Source organism: Halichoerus grypus, chromosome 2, assembly GCF_964656455.1.
Source record: "Halichoerus grypus chromosome 2, mHalGry1.hap1.1, whole genome shotgun sequence".
Taxonomy (NCBI): domain Eukaryota; kingdom Metazoa; phylum Chordata; class Mammalia; order Carnivora; family Phocidae; genus Halichoerus; species Halichoerus grypus.
In genome coordinates this window covers 59,677,644-59,693,348 of record NC_135713.1, presented here as the reverse complement: position 1 = coordinate 59,693,348, position 15,705 = coordinate 59,677,644, and the positions used below count along the sequence as shown (strand labels likewise).

General features: G+C 47.7%; 1 protein-coding gene and 1 long non-coding RNA gene across 5 annotated transcripts in view; one reads left to right on the top strand and one right to left on the bottom strand.

Moving 5' to 3' along the window:
- Positions 1–3,700, top strand: part of LOC118521226 (uncharacterized) — a 66,072-nt gene extending 62,372 nt beyond the window's left edge. The window contains exon 4 of the long non-coding RNA XR_013445618.1: positions 3,622–3,700. This is a non-coding gene — a long non-coding RNA (uncharacterized LOC118521226). The remainder of the gene's footprint in view (positions 1–3,621) is intronic.
- RANBP17 (RAN binding protein 17) overlaps positions 1–15,705 on the bottom strand; it is a 321,688-nt gene that overhangs the window by 685 nt on the left and 305,298 nt on the right. For all 4 annotated transcript variants that reach the window (XM_078066864.1, XM_078066861.1, XM_078066863.1 and 1 more), the window contains 2 exons: positions 3,694–3,792; positions 1,693–1,820 (listed from right to left, as the gene is read on the bottom strand). In XM_078066864.1, the coding sequence (XP_077922990.1) occupies positions 1,693–1,820; positions 3,694–3,792 (227 nt within the window). The remainder of the gene's footprint in view (positions 1–1,692; positions 1,821–3,693; positions 3,793–15,705) is intronic.

Sequence of the window (15,705 nt, the reverse complement as noted above, 5' to 3'; positions counted from 1 at the left end):
ATTTAAAAACTGTTAAGAGTCAAATTACACACAGATGGTAAGGAATATAAAGAAATGATTCAAAGTTTATGTGCCAGGCACTGGGTTGAGTTTACATATAAATTCACCTAAGCATCACAAGTCTTCCCAAAGGCAGGTATTCGTATCCTCATTTTGCAGATGAGAAAACCAGGCTAGATTACCTGGGTTCGAATCCTGACTCCACCACTTCTTAGCGGGGCGATCGTGGATGAACACTTAACCTCTTGTCTTGGTGCTCAACTGGAGTAGCTACTTCACGGGATTGTGGGAAGTGAGAATTTACTGAATCAATTTAGACAATGCCCATAAGTACTCAACCTAGTGCACGGCACACGGAAAGCATTTGTACTCTCTTAAACGGGAGGGCTGTCTGGCATCATTTCACAGAGCAGCTCAGGAGGGGGTACTCAAATTCCCAAGCCTCAAATGCAATCTCCCCCCCAACAGGCACCTGCGGTGTCCCCATTCATTCAGTCTCTTCCTCCTGCCAGAGGATCGTGGCACAGGACGAGCAGACAAGCGTGTGTTTGCAGAGCCTACCCGACTTGGCCTTCTATTGCCAGAGCCCAGACTGGTGACTCCACCACACGCTGCTGTGGTTTTGGAATGATTGATGACTTGCATTTCAAATGGTGAAGCATCTGAATGTTACCACTTTTATAAAAGGCTTGTGCAGGCAGTCCCTTCCACCCCCTGCTCCCCAAAAAACAATTTCTTTCTACGTTGTTCATTATGGTCTGTTTCCTCCATTAGAAGCTCTGTGAGGCAAAAACCTTGAACAATTAGCTCACCACTGGTATCCTCAATGCCTGGCACATAGTAGATGCTCAATAAAATTTTCTGCTCTAAATAAATGAATGGATGAAAGCATACCTGATAAGTCTGGGTTCCTTTCATTTAGATCTCATTGGCAACTTTTGTAAAACCAGCCACTCTTAAAGGTTGGGCAGAGGAAGGAACTAATGTTTACTATGGCTCCTTTGTCCTAGGGACCATGCTTTACAACATTCTGTCATTTCAATATCACAACCAATTTTGTTGGTGAGAAAACTGAGGACCAGAGCAGTTGACTGCCTTACTCACTGCCACACAGCCTGTAGAAGGCAGGGATAAAATTTAAACTGGAGTCCGGCTAACCTCAAAGCCTGTGCTTGTTCAAATGCCGGGAAGCCTTCCCTCATCCTTCATAGCAGATCTGAGCTTTCCTTCTTTTGACCTTTTCAGTGAGTTATTTTTTATATCTTCTGTTGGATTATAGAGTACATAAGGGTACAGGCTGCATTTTATTCATCTCTGCATCCCTATGTAGTGCCTAGTGTGGTGCTTAAAAAAAAGCAAATGGGGCGCCTGGGTGGCTCAGTCGGTTAAGCGTCTGCCCTCAGCTCAGGTCATGATCCCAGGGCTCTGGGACTGAGTCCTGCATCGGGCTCCCTGCTTCTCCCTCTCCTCCCCCACCCCCACTTGTGCTCTCTCTGTCTGTGTCAAATAAATAAATAAAATCTTTTTTTTTTTTTTAAAGCGAGTACCTAGTAATATTTATTGGATGGAAAGAAACTGAGTCTAGGGTTACAAGGTGTAACAGAAAAGTCACATCAATATGTGAACTGTGTTAAGCACGATCCAGTTATTTTCCACAAGCCAGAGATGTTGAGCTTACTGGGCAATGCTTACCTGTCTCTGTTCTTGATGGACAGGTTCTGCTCCACTCCTTCCATCAGGTTCCTGAAGCACTGGGCAAGGACCTCCTGCTTGGGGACAGGCTGGCTGTTTATCAGGCTTGCCCTCAGTTCACTAAAATACTGTGGGGAGACAGAACAGCCTCAGGGCCCTGACGCCAAACCTGGGCCCCGAGAGAGCTGGGGGGGAGGGTCTCGATCTGCTCCATCCGCTCAGTGCTCCTCACTCTCAAAGGAGCTTCGGTCCAGGACCACTTTGAACTTTAAGCCAAGGCAACAGATACATTCCTAGGTATAAACTGTATTATCCCTTCTCATAAAGATCTCTTGTGATAATTGTTCTACTGTCACTGAACAATTTAGGTCCTCTGTGGGGGACCAAGTGTGTGAAGGTCTTCCTGACTCTCACCTCCACTCATCACAGAAAGGCTGAAAGAGGAAGGGCCTCTTCCCTTCTGAGGTGGAGGGGAAGAACTTAACAGGGAGAACTCGGGGTGACTGGAGGAAAGGCTCAGGGTCCCCTCTCAGGCTGCAGCATCATCCATGGCTTTAGTGACTGAGTCCTCACACAACCCCGGACTTTGTCCCGAGTCCCTGTCCGCTGGCTCAGGCTGGGTCTGCCCCGCCGCTGAGGCGGGGTCCTAAGGGGGCTTGCTTCGTTCTGGGAGGGCCTTCCTGCACTAAGAAATACACCTGTCGTGCCTGGTCCCAAAGAGCTGCACAGCCCCTCTCCTCTGCTGGGGTCTGCAGGGTTCTACCCACACACAAGCTCTCACACGACCCACAGCTCCTCATCACTGGAAACAGCTTAATTTCAGCACAAAGACAACATTTTGCCAGTCATGTGTTTATCCTTCCAAGCCCAAACAGCATGATATTTAATTTCCATCATACATTAAAACAGCCCACATCAAAAACACACATAATTAATATGTAGTCAGACTAATACTTAAATACTCTGTATCAGAGGTATTACACTTAAACCACAATGTCTTCCTGAACAAGATTGGGCATGCACAAAACTACTTATTTTTCCCTTTTATAATGATACAGTGACTCACACCAAATAGAAAATTATTAGTTTTTCATCCCAAACCATGAAATATTGCCTCCATCAGTAAAGTATAATATTGTGATGTCATAAGCTTTTTCTAAACACTGAATTTGCCCTTATTCCCTCTCAATCATTTTAAAAGAACTGCTCTCTTTTATAGAGCTTGGATTTAAATCACAATAACACCGAGGGAAGATGAATGACAGTGCTATTGAATGTGGCTAAAATTGGATACTTCAGCACAGGTGAATGATGAGACAGCTCTTCTCTTTTTGATATATTTTCTTCTTCTATTAGTTTCCTTCCAAGGCTGGGATTTCAGTTTGAATTTTAATGTATGCGGCTGCCTCTAATCTCACTGTCTTTCTCCCCAGTACCATCTTACTGTATAGACAATTCATTCTCTCGAGCAGTAATGCACTGTTCCTGCCGACTGCCAGGGGGACGAGGGGTGCGTCCAGGAGGAAGCTAGAGGGCCTGGGAGGCCGCCCCGGGTGGTGAGTGCACTTATGAGCTGGGGCCTTGTGCTCTCAGATGGAGGGTGCTGGCTCCGCAGTGAGTCCCTGAAGGGACGACGACCACATAGGGCAGTGAGGATCCCAAAATATAAGAGGAGCAAAGAATCGTACCTCGGAATTCCACAGGAAACGGGGTAGGGGAATGAGGGTGAGCTTGAAGCACTACTGAGCAAACCACCTGCCCAACGTGTTGGGACTCTGGGTTCCAGAAGAGCTGGTCTTGAGGCCTTCACTTACCTGAGGAAGATCTGAGGACTGTGGGGAAGGGCCTTCTGGGGGAATATGGCCTTGCCCCAGAGTGTTCAAGGTTCCAGCTCAAGCTCCGTTGTTCCTTCTGTTCTTCTTGTCACAGCTCAGCCTGGCGTACAGCTTCTCCCTCCTCCCAGGGACCACCTCCTGTGGACCTTACTGCAATCATACTCACCTTCTCGTTGAGCAGGATGAGCCCCAGGAGAGGCCTGGATACTGACCACTGGTTCCGACAGTCTTCAAAGACAATGGTGTTCATGAGGACAGACATCATCTAGAAGACAAAGTCAAGTAAGACCTTGGCTCAGAGGTCCCCCCAATCCCAGGCCATGTGCTCACCTTCTACCCCTACGTCGTGCCAATAGCCATGAGGGCTCTTCCTGGACAAAGAGCTTTGACTCTGCAAGCCTATAATGCTGCAGGTTGGAACTCTTGGCCAAGACTCCCAGTGCCCTGAGGAAGAGTTTCTACCACCAAAGGCTTCAGTGAGAACCTTCTGGGTGGGCAGAAATCAGAGGTTACAGAGCTAAGAGGATCAGTCTCTGCCTCTCAACCCTGGTATGCTTTCCTCCATGCAAGTGGCCAGATAGAAGCCCAGCTCACTTCCTTCCTGCCTCTCATTTCACTAGAGGTCAAGTTATGGAGGGGGAGCATCTCTCAGAGGGAGGGAGAAACGGGACACATTCCATGCGACCTCGGAAGGTCCTGTTCCCTGCTGGCTCAGGCTCATTTGTTCTTCATTCACTAGTTCACTCACTCGCTTCACTTTTACATGTACATACAAATGTATCCTCTTAAATTCAAAGTCTGTAAGACACCTAAGAGAGGTCAGAGAACAGGCATCTACCGTGACCTGTGCCCTGGAGGAGCTAGAAGCTTCTTGGGGCAGGGCACAGAGCAGACAGATAGTCAGAAATAGGGCTGGGCCAAGTGCAGTGGGCTAGCAGAGGAGGGAGGGATGCTCCTGGGTCTTTGGGGAGAAGGCAGGGAAGATTCCACAGAGAGGGTTCAGTTTAAGGACAGCATCATAAATGTGTTCTGGGCAGAGAAGGCAGTGCAAAAGGAGGTTGGGAAAGAACTGAGTGTGACAGGAGAGAAGAGACGGGGGCCGGAGAAGCCAGACCCCAGGGCCAGGCTGGTAGACCATGCTGGGGAGCCTGGACTTCATCGTGATGAAGGGAGAGCCTGTGATGGGTTTGTGGCAAAGGAGAGACACGCTGAGATCTGCACTTAAGCAAGATCCCTCTGGGGACAAGTAGAATGCGTGCAGTTGTGGGTGACATTAAAGGAGGAAAGCCAGGGTTGGGGTTTCTGCACTACTCTGGGCAAGTGGCAGGGAAACAAGCTTTGCTCCCCTGCGTTCAGCTGATGGTACACTTGCCTTTCCTTGGCATCTCTAGTCCTTCCATTTCCACAGCCCCTGAGCTCCCATGCCCCAAAGAGCGCAGGGGAAATGGCAGTTATGTGGCCAAGCTACCACCCACACGATCCCCAACTGGGCTCTGGTGGTGTCGCCTCTCGTGCCCTGCACTTCTGCAATCCAATCTGCCTGGCGATCTCAGGCCAGTTCCTGTGTCAGTTTCATTAGCTATCAAGACGGAAATAATAATCTAGCCCAAGAAAGCTCTGAGAATCAAATGAGATGGTGGATATAAAAAGTGTTGCAGAGAGGAAAACGTGCCATAAATGCTTAAGGTATATGATAACAGCAGTAATGAGCATCTCTGTAGTCCGAAACATCTGCCATCCCATACATCATCATCGTCATCCTAACAGTTAGGCTACTTGCAGATGAAACCGGCCAATTCCACACTTACTGTATGTCCAGTCTCTCTGGGGAGAGGCGAGGTCTCAAGCCTGGCACGCTGAACATCACTTGTAGATTACATGCTTCCATGTACAATCTGACAAGCCACCCAAAGTCATAGAGCCACAAATTAAACTGACAAGCAAAACTAACAGATCTATGGAGACAGTCTAAAATATTATGGGCTTCACAATCTGAAGGCAGAATGGATATTTTAATGGAAAAGATTAAAGTTAGAGGCACCAAACTCCTCCAGTAACTGACAAAGCATCCTGAAGTGATGTGCCAATTACTTTATACGGTTCTCCCGTGGATTCATTTGTCTGAATGCATGTATTTATGTCTGTAATAAGTAAGGCGATGTTTGAATAAAATACTTTTCTAAAAATAAAGTTGGCTAAAATGTTTGATTTTTTAAAAAAATTTTTTTTACTCTTCCGGAAAAATGGAGATTAGTGAGCAAATCTGCTCAAGTGCTATTGACGTGGCAGCTCATCTCCAGAACTTTTTTTTTTCTTTCTAATAATCCTAGAGGGTATGGGGGAAACAGCACAAGCGATGTGGCAGATTCCTTTGGAGAAGCTCCCCCTCTCCCAGTTTGGAAGAATAGTGGGTGAAATGCCTAAGTACAGAATCCTGTTCCAGGTAATGCAAAACCTCTGGTAGGAGGCTCTCTGTGCTCAATGATATGGACACATGCAGACTGAAAGGGGAGGGCCCTGGGCGACTCTGCACCAGCGCACCCCAGCCTGCATGGAGTCACAGCACCAGAGGATTTAGTGCGAGGAGTGCTGTGAGCAGGGCCCCCCCCCCCACTTCTGCTCACTTCCATACTGTTACAGGATGGCTGCAATGGCCATTTCCGATCTGCTCAACCGAGGCTACATTTTCCAGGGCCTATGTGGAAACACATTATCCACTGTATTACCCCAAGCAGCTCTTCTGCCCAACCAGGGAAGGGACCATTTGGGAAGAGGAGCTGTGTGGCTTGGTCCACTTAGGAAAACCATAATCCACACTGCCTCAGCACTTACTCCTTTCTCCTTCCTTCTTCCCACAGGCTTTGGCGTGAGTCTGTAGGAAATGGCCCTCCGTGAAACAAAACCAACATGGTGTGGTAGGGACAGGCTTTGGAGCCAACCAGAAAGGAGGCCAGATCCAGGCCTGCCACTTACCTAACCTGGATGCTGGGCAAGTCCCTTCAGTTCTCTGAGCCTTTATTTTCTTACATATAAAACGGGGGATTATAGCAACTACTCTGAAGGGCTGCTGTGAGGACTGACTTCCTTCATCTGTGTCAAGCATTTTGTACCGTGTTTGCCACCCAGTAGGCACCCAAAAATTACTAGTGTTCCTTCACTGCAACTATGGCTTCCCTCTGTGGTGTGACCTAATGGAATCTCAGGGCTCAACGAAGCGCCCCATTTCATGTCTTGATTATGTTCAGATAAATGAGACTATAGTCTCCTTGCAATTATCTAACTTCACTGAGAGTTGCAGTCAAAAAATAAGCCACCATAGGAAATAGTCCCCAAACCATCCCTATTTGTCTGGCACATGTATTAGCACGGAGTCTGAATGACAGTGTTTCTGCTGTTCTGAAAACTTGTTGTCTTCCAAATCAAACACAAAGCTACCACAAATATCTGACCCGGAAAGGTAAGACAAGTTCTGTTGTGTCATCTGGATCGCTCTTCTCCCCTCGGCCCCTCTCCTACGCTTCCGCCCTAAGATGCTTTGGGCACAAGCCCGAAGCACAGCAGACCCTGCAACCTGGATATGCTGGTCACGCTCTCCCAGCGGCAAGGTGGTGACCACACGCTCTCACACCAGGCGCTTCCTGTTCCATCTCCGGCTGATGTAGAATAAGCAGAGATGGCACTTGTGTTGAAGGCTTTGCTGCTAGATGGCGAGTATGTACTCTAAGGGAGTTGGAGGCTCAGTGGCTCTAGAAGCTGGGTAGAGCGGGATGGTGGGAGTCACATGGCCCCAGTGAGTGCCGGGTGATGACTGGTAGTGAGACTAGTCTATAAACTCCTGGGCGCTGAGACCACGAGGGCCTGCTCGTTGTACCCCCAGGGCCCGGCATGGCATCTGGCACACAGCAGAAGCTTGGGAAATAGCGACTGAATGAAAGAATGGGTACGTGAATGAATGAATGAATGAATGAGAAAGGATGGATGAACTATCAAGAGCGAAAGTATAAAGAGCTAAAGAACATTTTGAAAGGGGATCGTATAAAAAACAGAGAGTTCTGGCCTCAATCTCTGGCTAAACTCTGAAATGGGTAAATATCTAAATTAATACACTGCTCATTCCCAAGGATCTTGCCCTTGTGTGCAGAGCCTGAGAACTCTCCTAAGCCGCCGGTGTCCCTCCAGCCAGCAGCCAGAGCCCTCGTGGGGGCTACCAAGGCTGAAGGCTGACGCACGTCTTCTCCACCGACCAGCAGGGGCACCCAGGAGAGGCCGTGCCCCGTGAGTCCTCTCATTGCCCACGGTCCTAACAGTTACCGCTTATGGAGGGCCTTCTGGGTGCTCAGCACTCTGTTCGGCACGTGCTGGGTCTAACCCTCAGCCAACCTTGAAGCAGGCCTTATCCTCACTTTGTAGACTACGGAGCTGAGGTCCCGAGCAGGAAGTTCCTTGCTCGAGGCATCAGGCTACAGCTCTCCGGAAGTGAGGGAGGACTCAGATGCGCGCACGGGTCTGCCTGGGTCCGGAGGCCATGGCTGCGCCCTCACGCCAGCCTGCTGCCTGCCAGTCTGCGGCGGTGCTGAGTCCATCAGCAGCGTGTCTGGCTCCTGCCGCAGCCTGCTGGGGCCCTGACGGTGTGGGCGGCGAGGCTCGCTTCCGGCCACGGCTCACTCTGGCACCTTCAGTGGGCCTCCCAGATCTGATGCCCACACGCATGCCCTCTGTTCAGCCACCGTGCCACCTGCCGAAGAGTCAGGCAGCTGCTGGAAGCCCCGCACTGAGAATCCAGGGCAGCAATTCCTGGAGAGTTTGCAGACCTTCCTGCCTCCTACCTAACGCTTCTAGAAATGTGGTTAACAGATTTTCAGACTCTCAAGATGAACAACAGTAGACATAATTAATAGACTGTCTCTGGAAAATGGTCCATTGAATGTTTTTCTAAAAATAACAATTTCCCTCCCACCAAAAGTACCATGTACACAGTAATTTAAATTAACATCATTGAAAACATTAGTAAATTACGCTAATTTCCTTTGAGTTACAACATTCCCTACAAGGTGAACGCTTTTCACTGTTAGCGTTCTTAGAGCCTACAGAATAATGTAACTAAAAACCATTCCACAGAGTTCTAAGAACTAGATGAAAAAACTCAAACACTCCCTCTTGCTCCCGGCCTGTATCAGACAGACAAAACCCTGAAGCTGGAGCAACGCCATGAGCCCTGACAGCGCAGGGCCTGAAGCCCGGCTACAGTAAGGGGACCCCAGCTCTTCCCTCTTCGGGGTCGTGTGCATGTCAGGCGTACTGCGACTGCGCCGCCTGCTCAGCCGGGAAAGGGAAAATGGGAACGCGACAAGAGCAATCGGTCTTGCCCGAAAGGTGGTAGAAAGAGGGCCTGAGAAGGAGGTTTTGCTTTGACAAAGGAAGGACAGCCAGAGAAAAGGCGAGAGGCCCTGGATGAGGCTTCCCTGTGCCTGGATCTAAGTGGGGGGGCAGGGGGAGGAAGACAAAGCAAGGATAGTCAGGGCTGTGCGCAAGAGGGCATGTCTGCAGAAGGAGGTGTCTTCATTGGTGAGGTAAGGGGCCTTAATGGGAAGAGGAGTAGAATACACAATTCTCCGCACCTCTGGTCAAGCTAGATTGTTCTTGATTTTGATACAATGAGCTGGTGAAGTTTTGAGGAATGACCAATGATAAATGGACCCAAAACTGAAGAGCTCGTCCTGAGTCTCAGGAATCTCTTGGTGTACATACGTAAATGGCCTTTCAGAAGGCCAGTAAGACAGCAGGGGGAAGGCTGGCCCTAGTTAAAAACAGTGAAACAAAAACAGGATTGCCGGGAGAGTGCAGTCGGATCTGAAAAAGCAGAGAAACCTTCTACCCAACTCCACAGTAATTTCTCCAGAGCCCCATGCCCAGGATGGAATTCTGAACGCTGCTGAAGGAGGAAAGCTTCCAGGTTTTCAGTGCTTGTGGAAGTAAGGGAGTTGCTGTCATTACCGAGTGCTGTTCCTGAGGCCACGTGCACAGCAGATATTGAAATGTGATCCTCCTCAAATTAGATACTAGTCATCTTTAGGGAAAAGGAATCAATTGTTCTCTTCGTCTGCTGTCTACTGATGTGATATTAGTGGAATGTTATGAAAAATGAAAGCAATGGACAAATAAGCATATATTTTCCTGCCTGGATTAACTAAGCCCCACCATCTATGTTACATTAAATCTTCTAATGTCTGTACATATTAAGCACTTTCGTAAATTCTTATTGTGTCTTTACAGCCTCATAATAGTAGCAAGTATTTAGCACTTTAAATGAAAAAAAAAAATCAAACAAAATGCAAGATGCAGTGAGCCTCTTACTTTTAAAGAAACAAGATTGCAATCAATTACGGGTGACCCGCTCTCCTTTGGAAAATCATTTGGGAGTCCTCCCTACTTGGCCTTTGCACAATGCTAGCTTTGCTCTCGAAGTTAAAAAAAAAAAAAAGAAAAGAAAAGAAAAGAAAAGAAAAACATCTTTTTTACCAATAAAGGTATTGCAGGACTGGTTGACTCAGCTGGTTATATATTAGCAGTGAATATTTCCACATCTAAACCACCAGCACTCTCTTCCTCCGCCCCCTCCTCCACGAAGCTTAAGGATGCTTTTTCTCCAAGTGATAAATCGCCCAGGATATTAAAAAAACTTTTCCATCCATTCCATCCATCGTAAAATCTAAGGAAATACACAACCCAGTTTTGCTGTTGTTTCAATTTTCTCCATTACCGACATTACCCCTAGTTCTGAAAACATTCATTTTAATCATAGTTTATTGGGGAAAGAATTACCTGCCAGTCTCCTGGCTTATACGAAAGAAGATGAAGTTGGAACGAAACTTCAGGATTAATTAATTGAGAGTACTGCATGTAATGTGTCTACTCTGAACATTACAGCACACATCACAATGAAAACAGTTTTATTTTCCATGGTTGAAATAAATTATAATAAATAATTCATTTCAATGGCAGAGATGTACTGGAGAGCAAGAGCAACAAAATTGACTATGCTACACTTTGAGTCTCATTCTTGAATCTTCATTATCCATTTGAAACTTTTTACGAGTAGTAAATCATATTTCAAGTGGCTGCAGATCTCATAAAGCAGCTTGCTGCATTCAAATAAAACCAGAAAACCTGGGGCACCGGGAGTCTGCAGGGCTTGCCACTCAGCACTATTTGGGAAACTCTTTCTCACTCTTCTCTTGCCAGCATCAAACAGAACACTTTCCCCATTTGACGTAAAAATTCAGCATCGCTCGGAAAAACGTCATCTATGTCTCCTCTGGGTGGGAATGTTGGGAAAATCTATATGTAGAGGAACAGCCTTCACCTCCAAAACCATTTTCCTCTAATTTTTATTCCCGAATGAATGACAGCCACACAGCCAGGTTCTAGAACCTCTAATGGCCTCTCCTAGCCCCTGGGGGTTCCTAAATTAGCAAATATGTGTACAAGCTCAAGAGACAGGGGGCACACGTGCTACGACTCTGCCTAAAAAGACCAGCCTATCTTCATAGGATGGGTGATATTTAGCTTGAACCTTAAAAGATGCATATAAGCATCACCAGGGAAGAAGGATGTATCAGGAAGAGGGAATAAAAGGAGAAAGGACAAAACAGACAGGGCTTGGGATGTCTGAGAAACAGTTAGCCCCTTCTTTTGAGTAGAAAGGAGCAGAGCTGAGGGCGGGGAGCTGAAGGCTGGGCTGAGTCCAGGCTCTAAAAGGCCTGTGCTGTCATGCTAAATGCAGAAGCGAGTTTGGGCCAGTGCATAAAGGGTAGCCTTCAAAGGATTTCCGAATAATGCTGAGCTCTGGGATCTAGAACAATGACTGATGGGAGACCGGAGCAAGGCAACGATGCGTCGGTACTGGAGGCAAGGGGGCATGTTTAGATACTACTGCAAAAGTCCAGCCCAGAGACGGTGAGGGCCCCAGCAAGTCTGGTAGCAGAGACAGAGAGGAGCGGTCAGAAGCCTTGCGTGCATACCCCATTTTCTTCCCAGGCAATGAAATCCTTCCAAGAAACGCAACCTGCCCCTGAAGCTGTAGATAAAGTCAGAGCTTTAAGAGCATGGCCTCAAATGCAGGACTGCCCGTGGAGAGAAGGGGCTGGGTGCTAGATGGCCCCTGCAGAGCTAAGGGCGGTGGGGAGGTTGCTGATGTCTCCCAAGCCCACAGTCCAACAGTGAACTCGGGAAATAAGGAGCAGTGAGATGAACCCCAGCCGGCGGACGTATATAGGCATGACGGAGACTACAAGCACACGTCTATGTTAAATACTCAGCGATAAAGTAAACTCTAACCGAGGCCACTGAGAATCAGGGAAGGGAGTGGGCAACAGCATGCTACTTTATTGAACGGTCATCACAACATTTCCCAATGAATATCGTATTTCAAAACAGAGCGATATCAGGCATAATGGCACGAGGGCATCTCGTGCAGTCATCCAAGCAGAGTGCAATGAATATTGTATTTCATAATAAATATATTATCCTTACAGTAGGAGGTTCAATGTTTCATTGTCTCTCATCTGTCACTACACTCTCCCTGATTTCCTGAAGGGCTTTATAGTTAGATGGACCTAAAAATCTTCATAACCAACAGTGGAGGATTATTTTACTTATTATGTTCAAATGATTTTGTGTGGGGAGAAAAAGTATTTTTGTGGCACATTCACAGGGCCCTCGGAAGCATTTTCCATTAAAGATTAGTCTAGAGTTTATGTTTAAACCACAGAGGACAGCATGCTGCCTTTCAGATTTGAGGGTTTTTATTTATAGTCATCTAAATGGCAGAGAGTGCTGGCCAGGAGGCCAAGGAGATGATTCAGAGTTACTGAGATTTGGAAGCTCTTTTGTCCTAATAATTACATAGGAAGCCTAAGGAATGACAGGAACAGAACCCGGTTCCCTGATTCATTCAGACATTTACTGACCACCTACTTTGTGCCAAGCTCTGTGTCACACCCTGGGGACATACAGATGAACAAGGCACACAGTCCCAGCCCTCAAAAGAGCTCACGGTCAAGGAGGGAAGGAGATCCACAGTTTATAAGCCATGACAGCACAGCATAGCGAGTGCCACAAACAGAAGCTTGCATGGGAGGCTTTAAGAGACCAGAGGTGGCTGATGAGCTCTGCCTCGGGTGGGGGCCAGGTGAGGAAGGTTTCACAGGTGACATGTGGAGCTGTCGGAGAGAATGAGCCAAGTCTGACAGGCACACAGGGTGGGAGAAGGGCGAGCAGGTGCGCAGGTTTGGGGACGTATTTGGGGGACGGCGAGCAGTTCTGTGGGCCTGGAGAGGGTGTGGAGGGGGTGGTGGAGGCAGAGGAGGCTGAGTAGGTAGGCAGGGGCCAGATCTCCTGAAGGGCTTAGGGACGGGTGCTACAAAACATGGGCCTTATCTTGCGGGCAATGGGGTGCCGTTCAAGGTGAATGAACCTGGCGGTGACACCGAAGAAGGACAAACCGCCGGTGGAGCCCCTCTCCAGATGGTCCGACCCTTTAGGAGGCCTGGGCAGTCTGACTTCCAATCCATCTGACGGATGCAGCTCTGTTCCTGTTCCAGGATCGGGAGGCCACAGGCATAGGTCACCTGCCTGGCCCCTGCGCCTCAGTCGGGGTGGATCTCGGCTCCCTCTTTGCTGGCTCTGTGGCCAGTACCCTGAGAAATGGCACCTGCCATTACCTCCCTTGGCCTGCAGCGCATAACTTAATAGTGTCCCCTGTCAGGAACGGTTCTCTTTGTCAGGAAGCTTTTTATTGATGTTCAACCTTCATTTTCCCTTTCTTAATACTATCCCATTATGCCAATACTCCACTGTGCCATGCTAAGTAATTCCCTTTCCTCCTTGGCATTTACATCTTCCAAGTATTTATAGACTTATCAAATGCCCCATTTAGTTGTCACTTAGGCAGGCTATACATATTTAGCTTCTTTAATCTGGCCCCATAAGCCAGCCCTTCAATTCTCCTAAATCACTTGAGTTCCTTTCCTCCAGGTTTCTGTCAATTTGTTTCCAGCCTCTCTGTAATGCAGGGGGCTCAGGAAGAAGATGGGGTTGGGGAGGGAGGGTTTGCTTCTTCTGTGGGATAAGAGCACATCATTTGCTGAGGCCAGAATTGCTCCCTTCAAGTGCAGACTCCAAAACAGGCCAGGCCTCTGGAGGGCTATGAGGCTGTGAGCCCCTCTCGTGACGTGCCAGGTTCCTTTCACCCGCACACAGGTTTCCAGTCACTAATATTCCACTATTGGCTCTCATGACGTGCAGGTGCACACAGGCAACAAATACGTACTAAGTGCCTACTACGTGTCGGGTGCCGTGCCAGGGGCTTCTCCCTCCTTCTTTTCCTCTCCCTCCTCATTTCTCACACGTATTCAATGCTCACAGACTCACTGAGCGCCTACTATGGGCCAGGCACTGTGGTACAGAATGGAATAAAATGTGGTCCTCGTGGCCTTAAGAAGCTCCTGGAGCCCAAGTATTTATCAATCTCTTACTGCCCACCCACCAAGTTGTTTCCTTCCAATCCTAAAGGGTCTCTGAGAAATCGTCCCTAAATGCACTTAACTCTAATTGACGCTTTTAGTTCCTTGAGTGGAACTTCTTCGTCCTATCTAAAACTAGATGCCACATTAAGTACGGGCATTAACACAGAGCTCTTGCTTAGGATCTTCTTTCTGGTCTCTCTGGGGCCTGAGAGAGTTCTCTCCAGGCCCTGCACTTCTCATCGCTCCTTCTTGGCAGTTTACTTCACATTCCTTATTCACATGACCTCAACTAAGTATGCACTTGAATTGTTCTTCTTTTCCACAGTAGCGATGTTCCGAGTTATGGGGTAGGCTGAGGAGTGACAGAATGGGAAAGAGCTAAGGCGAGGGGTCTTGGCTAAAGTCTTGGGGAGTCTGGGCATGAGACTTCAGGGGGGACTAGCTCAACTACCTGATCCTGGGGGCCAGTTCCAATAAGGCTGAGAATTGCCCTGGTTGAAGTGCTGGTATCTTTGAAGAGGTAAAGTAACTATCCCAAGGACACAGTTAGAAGTATTCAAAGCCAGGTACGTTGACTGCAAAATCTGCTCTGATTGTAGTAAAGCAGAAAATCCTAACAAATACAGAATTTGCAAGTAAACGATTCTGAAAGGAGGACGGAATTTCGTCCGTCTGAAAGCACTGTCTGTATTTTCCGAAGCATGACAAGGGATGAAGAATTAACATGCAAGAGTTATTCTTGGGTGCAAAGCTTACAAGGTAGCAGTAACTCATGACAGGCCAGAGGATTAGGGAACCTTAACCTTGTTCTGTAAGTAGTGATCAGACTGTAATCAAGTAAGAAGTTTTCTTGAACATACCAGATGGGCTCATAGCCTCACCAATGGTTGCTGCTGGTTAAACTTTCCAAGAATTAAGACAGAAAATGAATATGAAAGTTCAGCTCACAACTCTGGCATACACTCACATGCTTTGGGAAAATCTCCCATTATTTACCCTTCAAGTATGTGAAAAACCAGTGATTTTTTAACTGTAAAATGAATAAATCAAGCCTTCAGGAAGCTGACCCTCACTTTCCACAGTGCCATTCTCTCAAGAAACTCACAGAGCTTCTCATACCCTTCACGACACCACTTGGAGAGATAAAGGTGGGAGAAATGCCAAGAGAGGAGAGCAGGTTAAAGCCCCGGGATGCCTTGGTAAGGTAAAAGCTATGTGAGATCTAGAGACAACAAAGCCTCAGTTGGAGTCTCAGTACTGCTGTTTACTGGGTCTGTGACTTTGCCTCTGCATCTCCGCCTCCTTGTCCCATACAGGTACTGTGGACTGAATCTGTGGACGTACCTATACTCCCAAGTTCAGAAAATAAACCATATTGGCCCTACTGCTAACGAGAGTTTCTGTGAGACTCAGAGGAGACATGAGGTGTGAAGACATGTCAATGGAAAGAGTCCTAAAGCTTATTCTCATCCTTGCCATCACAAGGTGATGCCTGGAGTGCATAGGAAGAATAAGGGAGGAGAAGTCAGTTTGGGGCCAAGAATCAAATCCAAATGACACCGTACCTGCACCTCCCCCCCCCGCCCCCCACCCCAGTGAGGGTGTGCGATCTTGAGAAGGTGTGTCACACGGAGAACTCTAAGAAAGGCAGA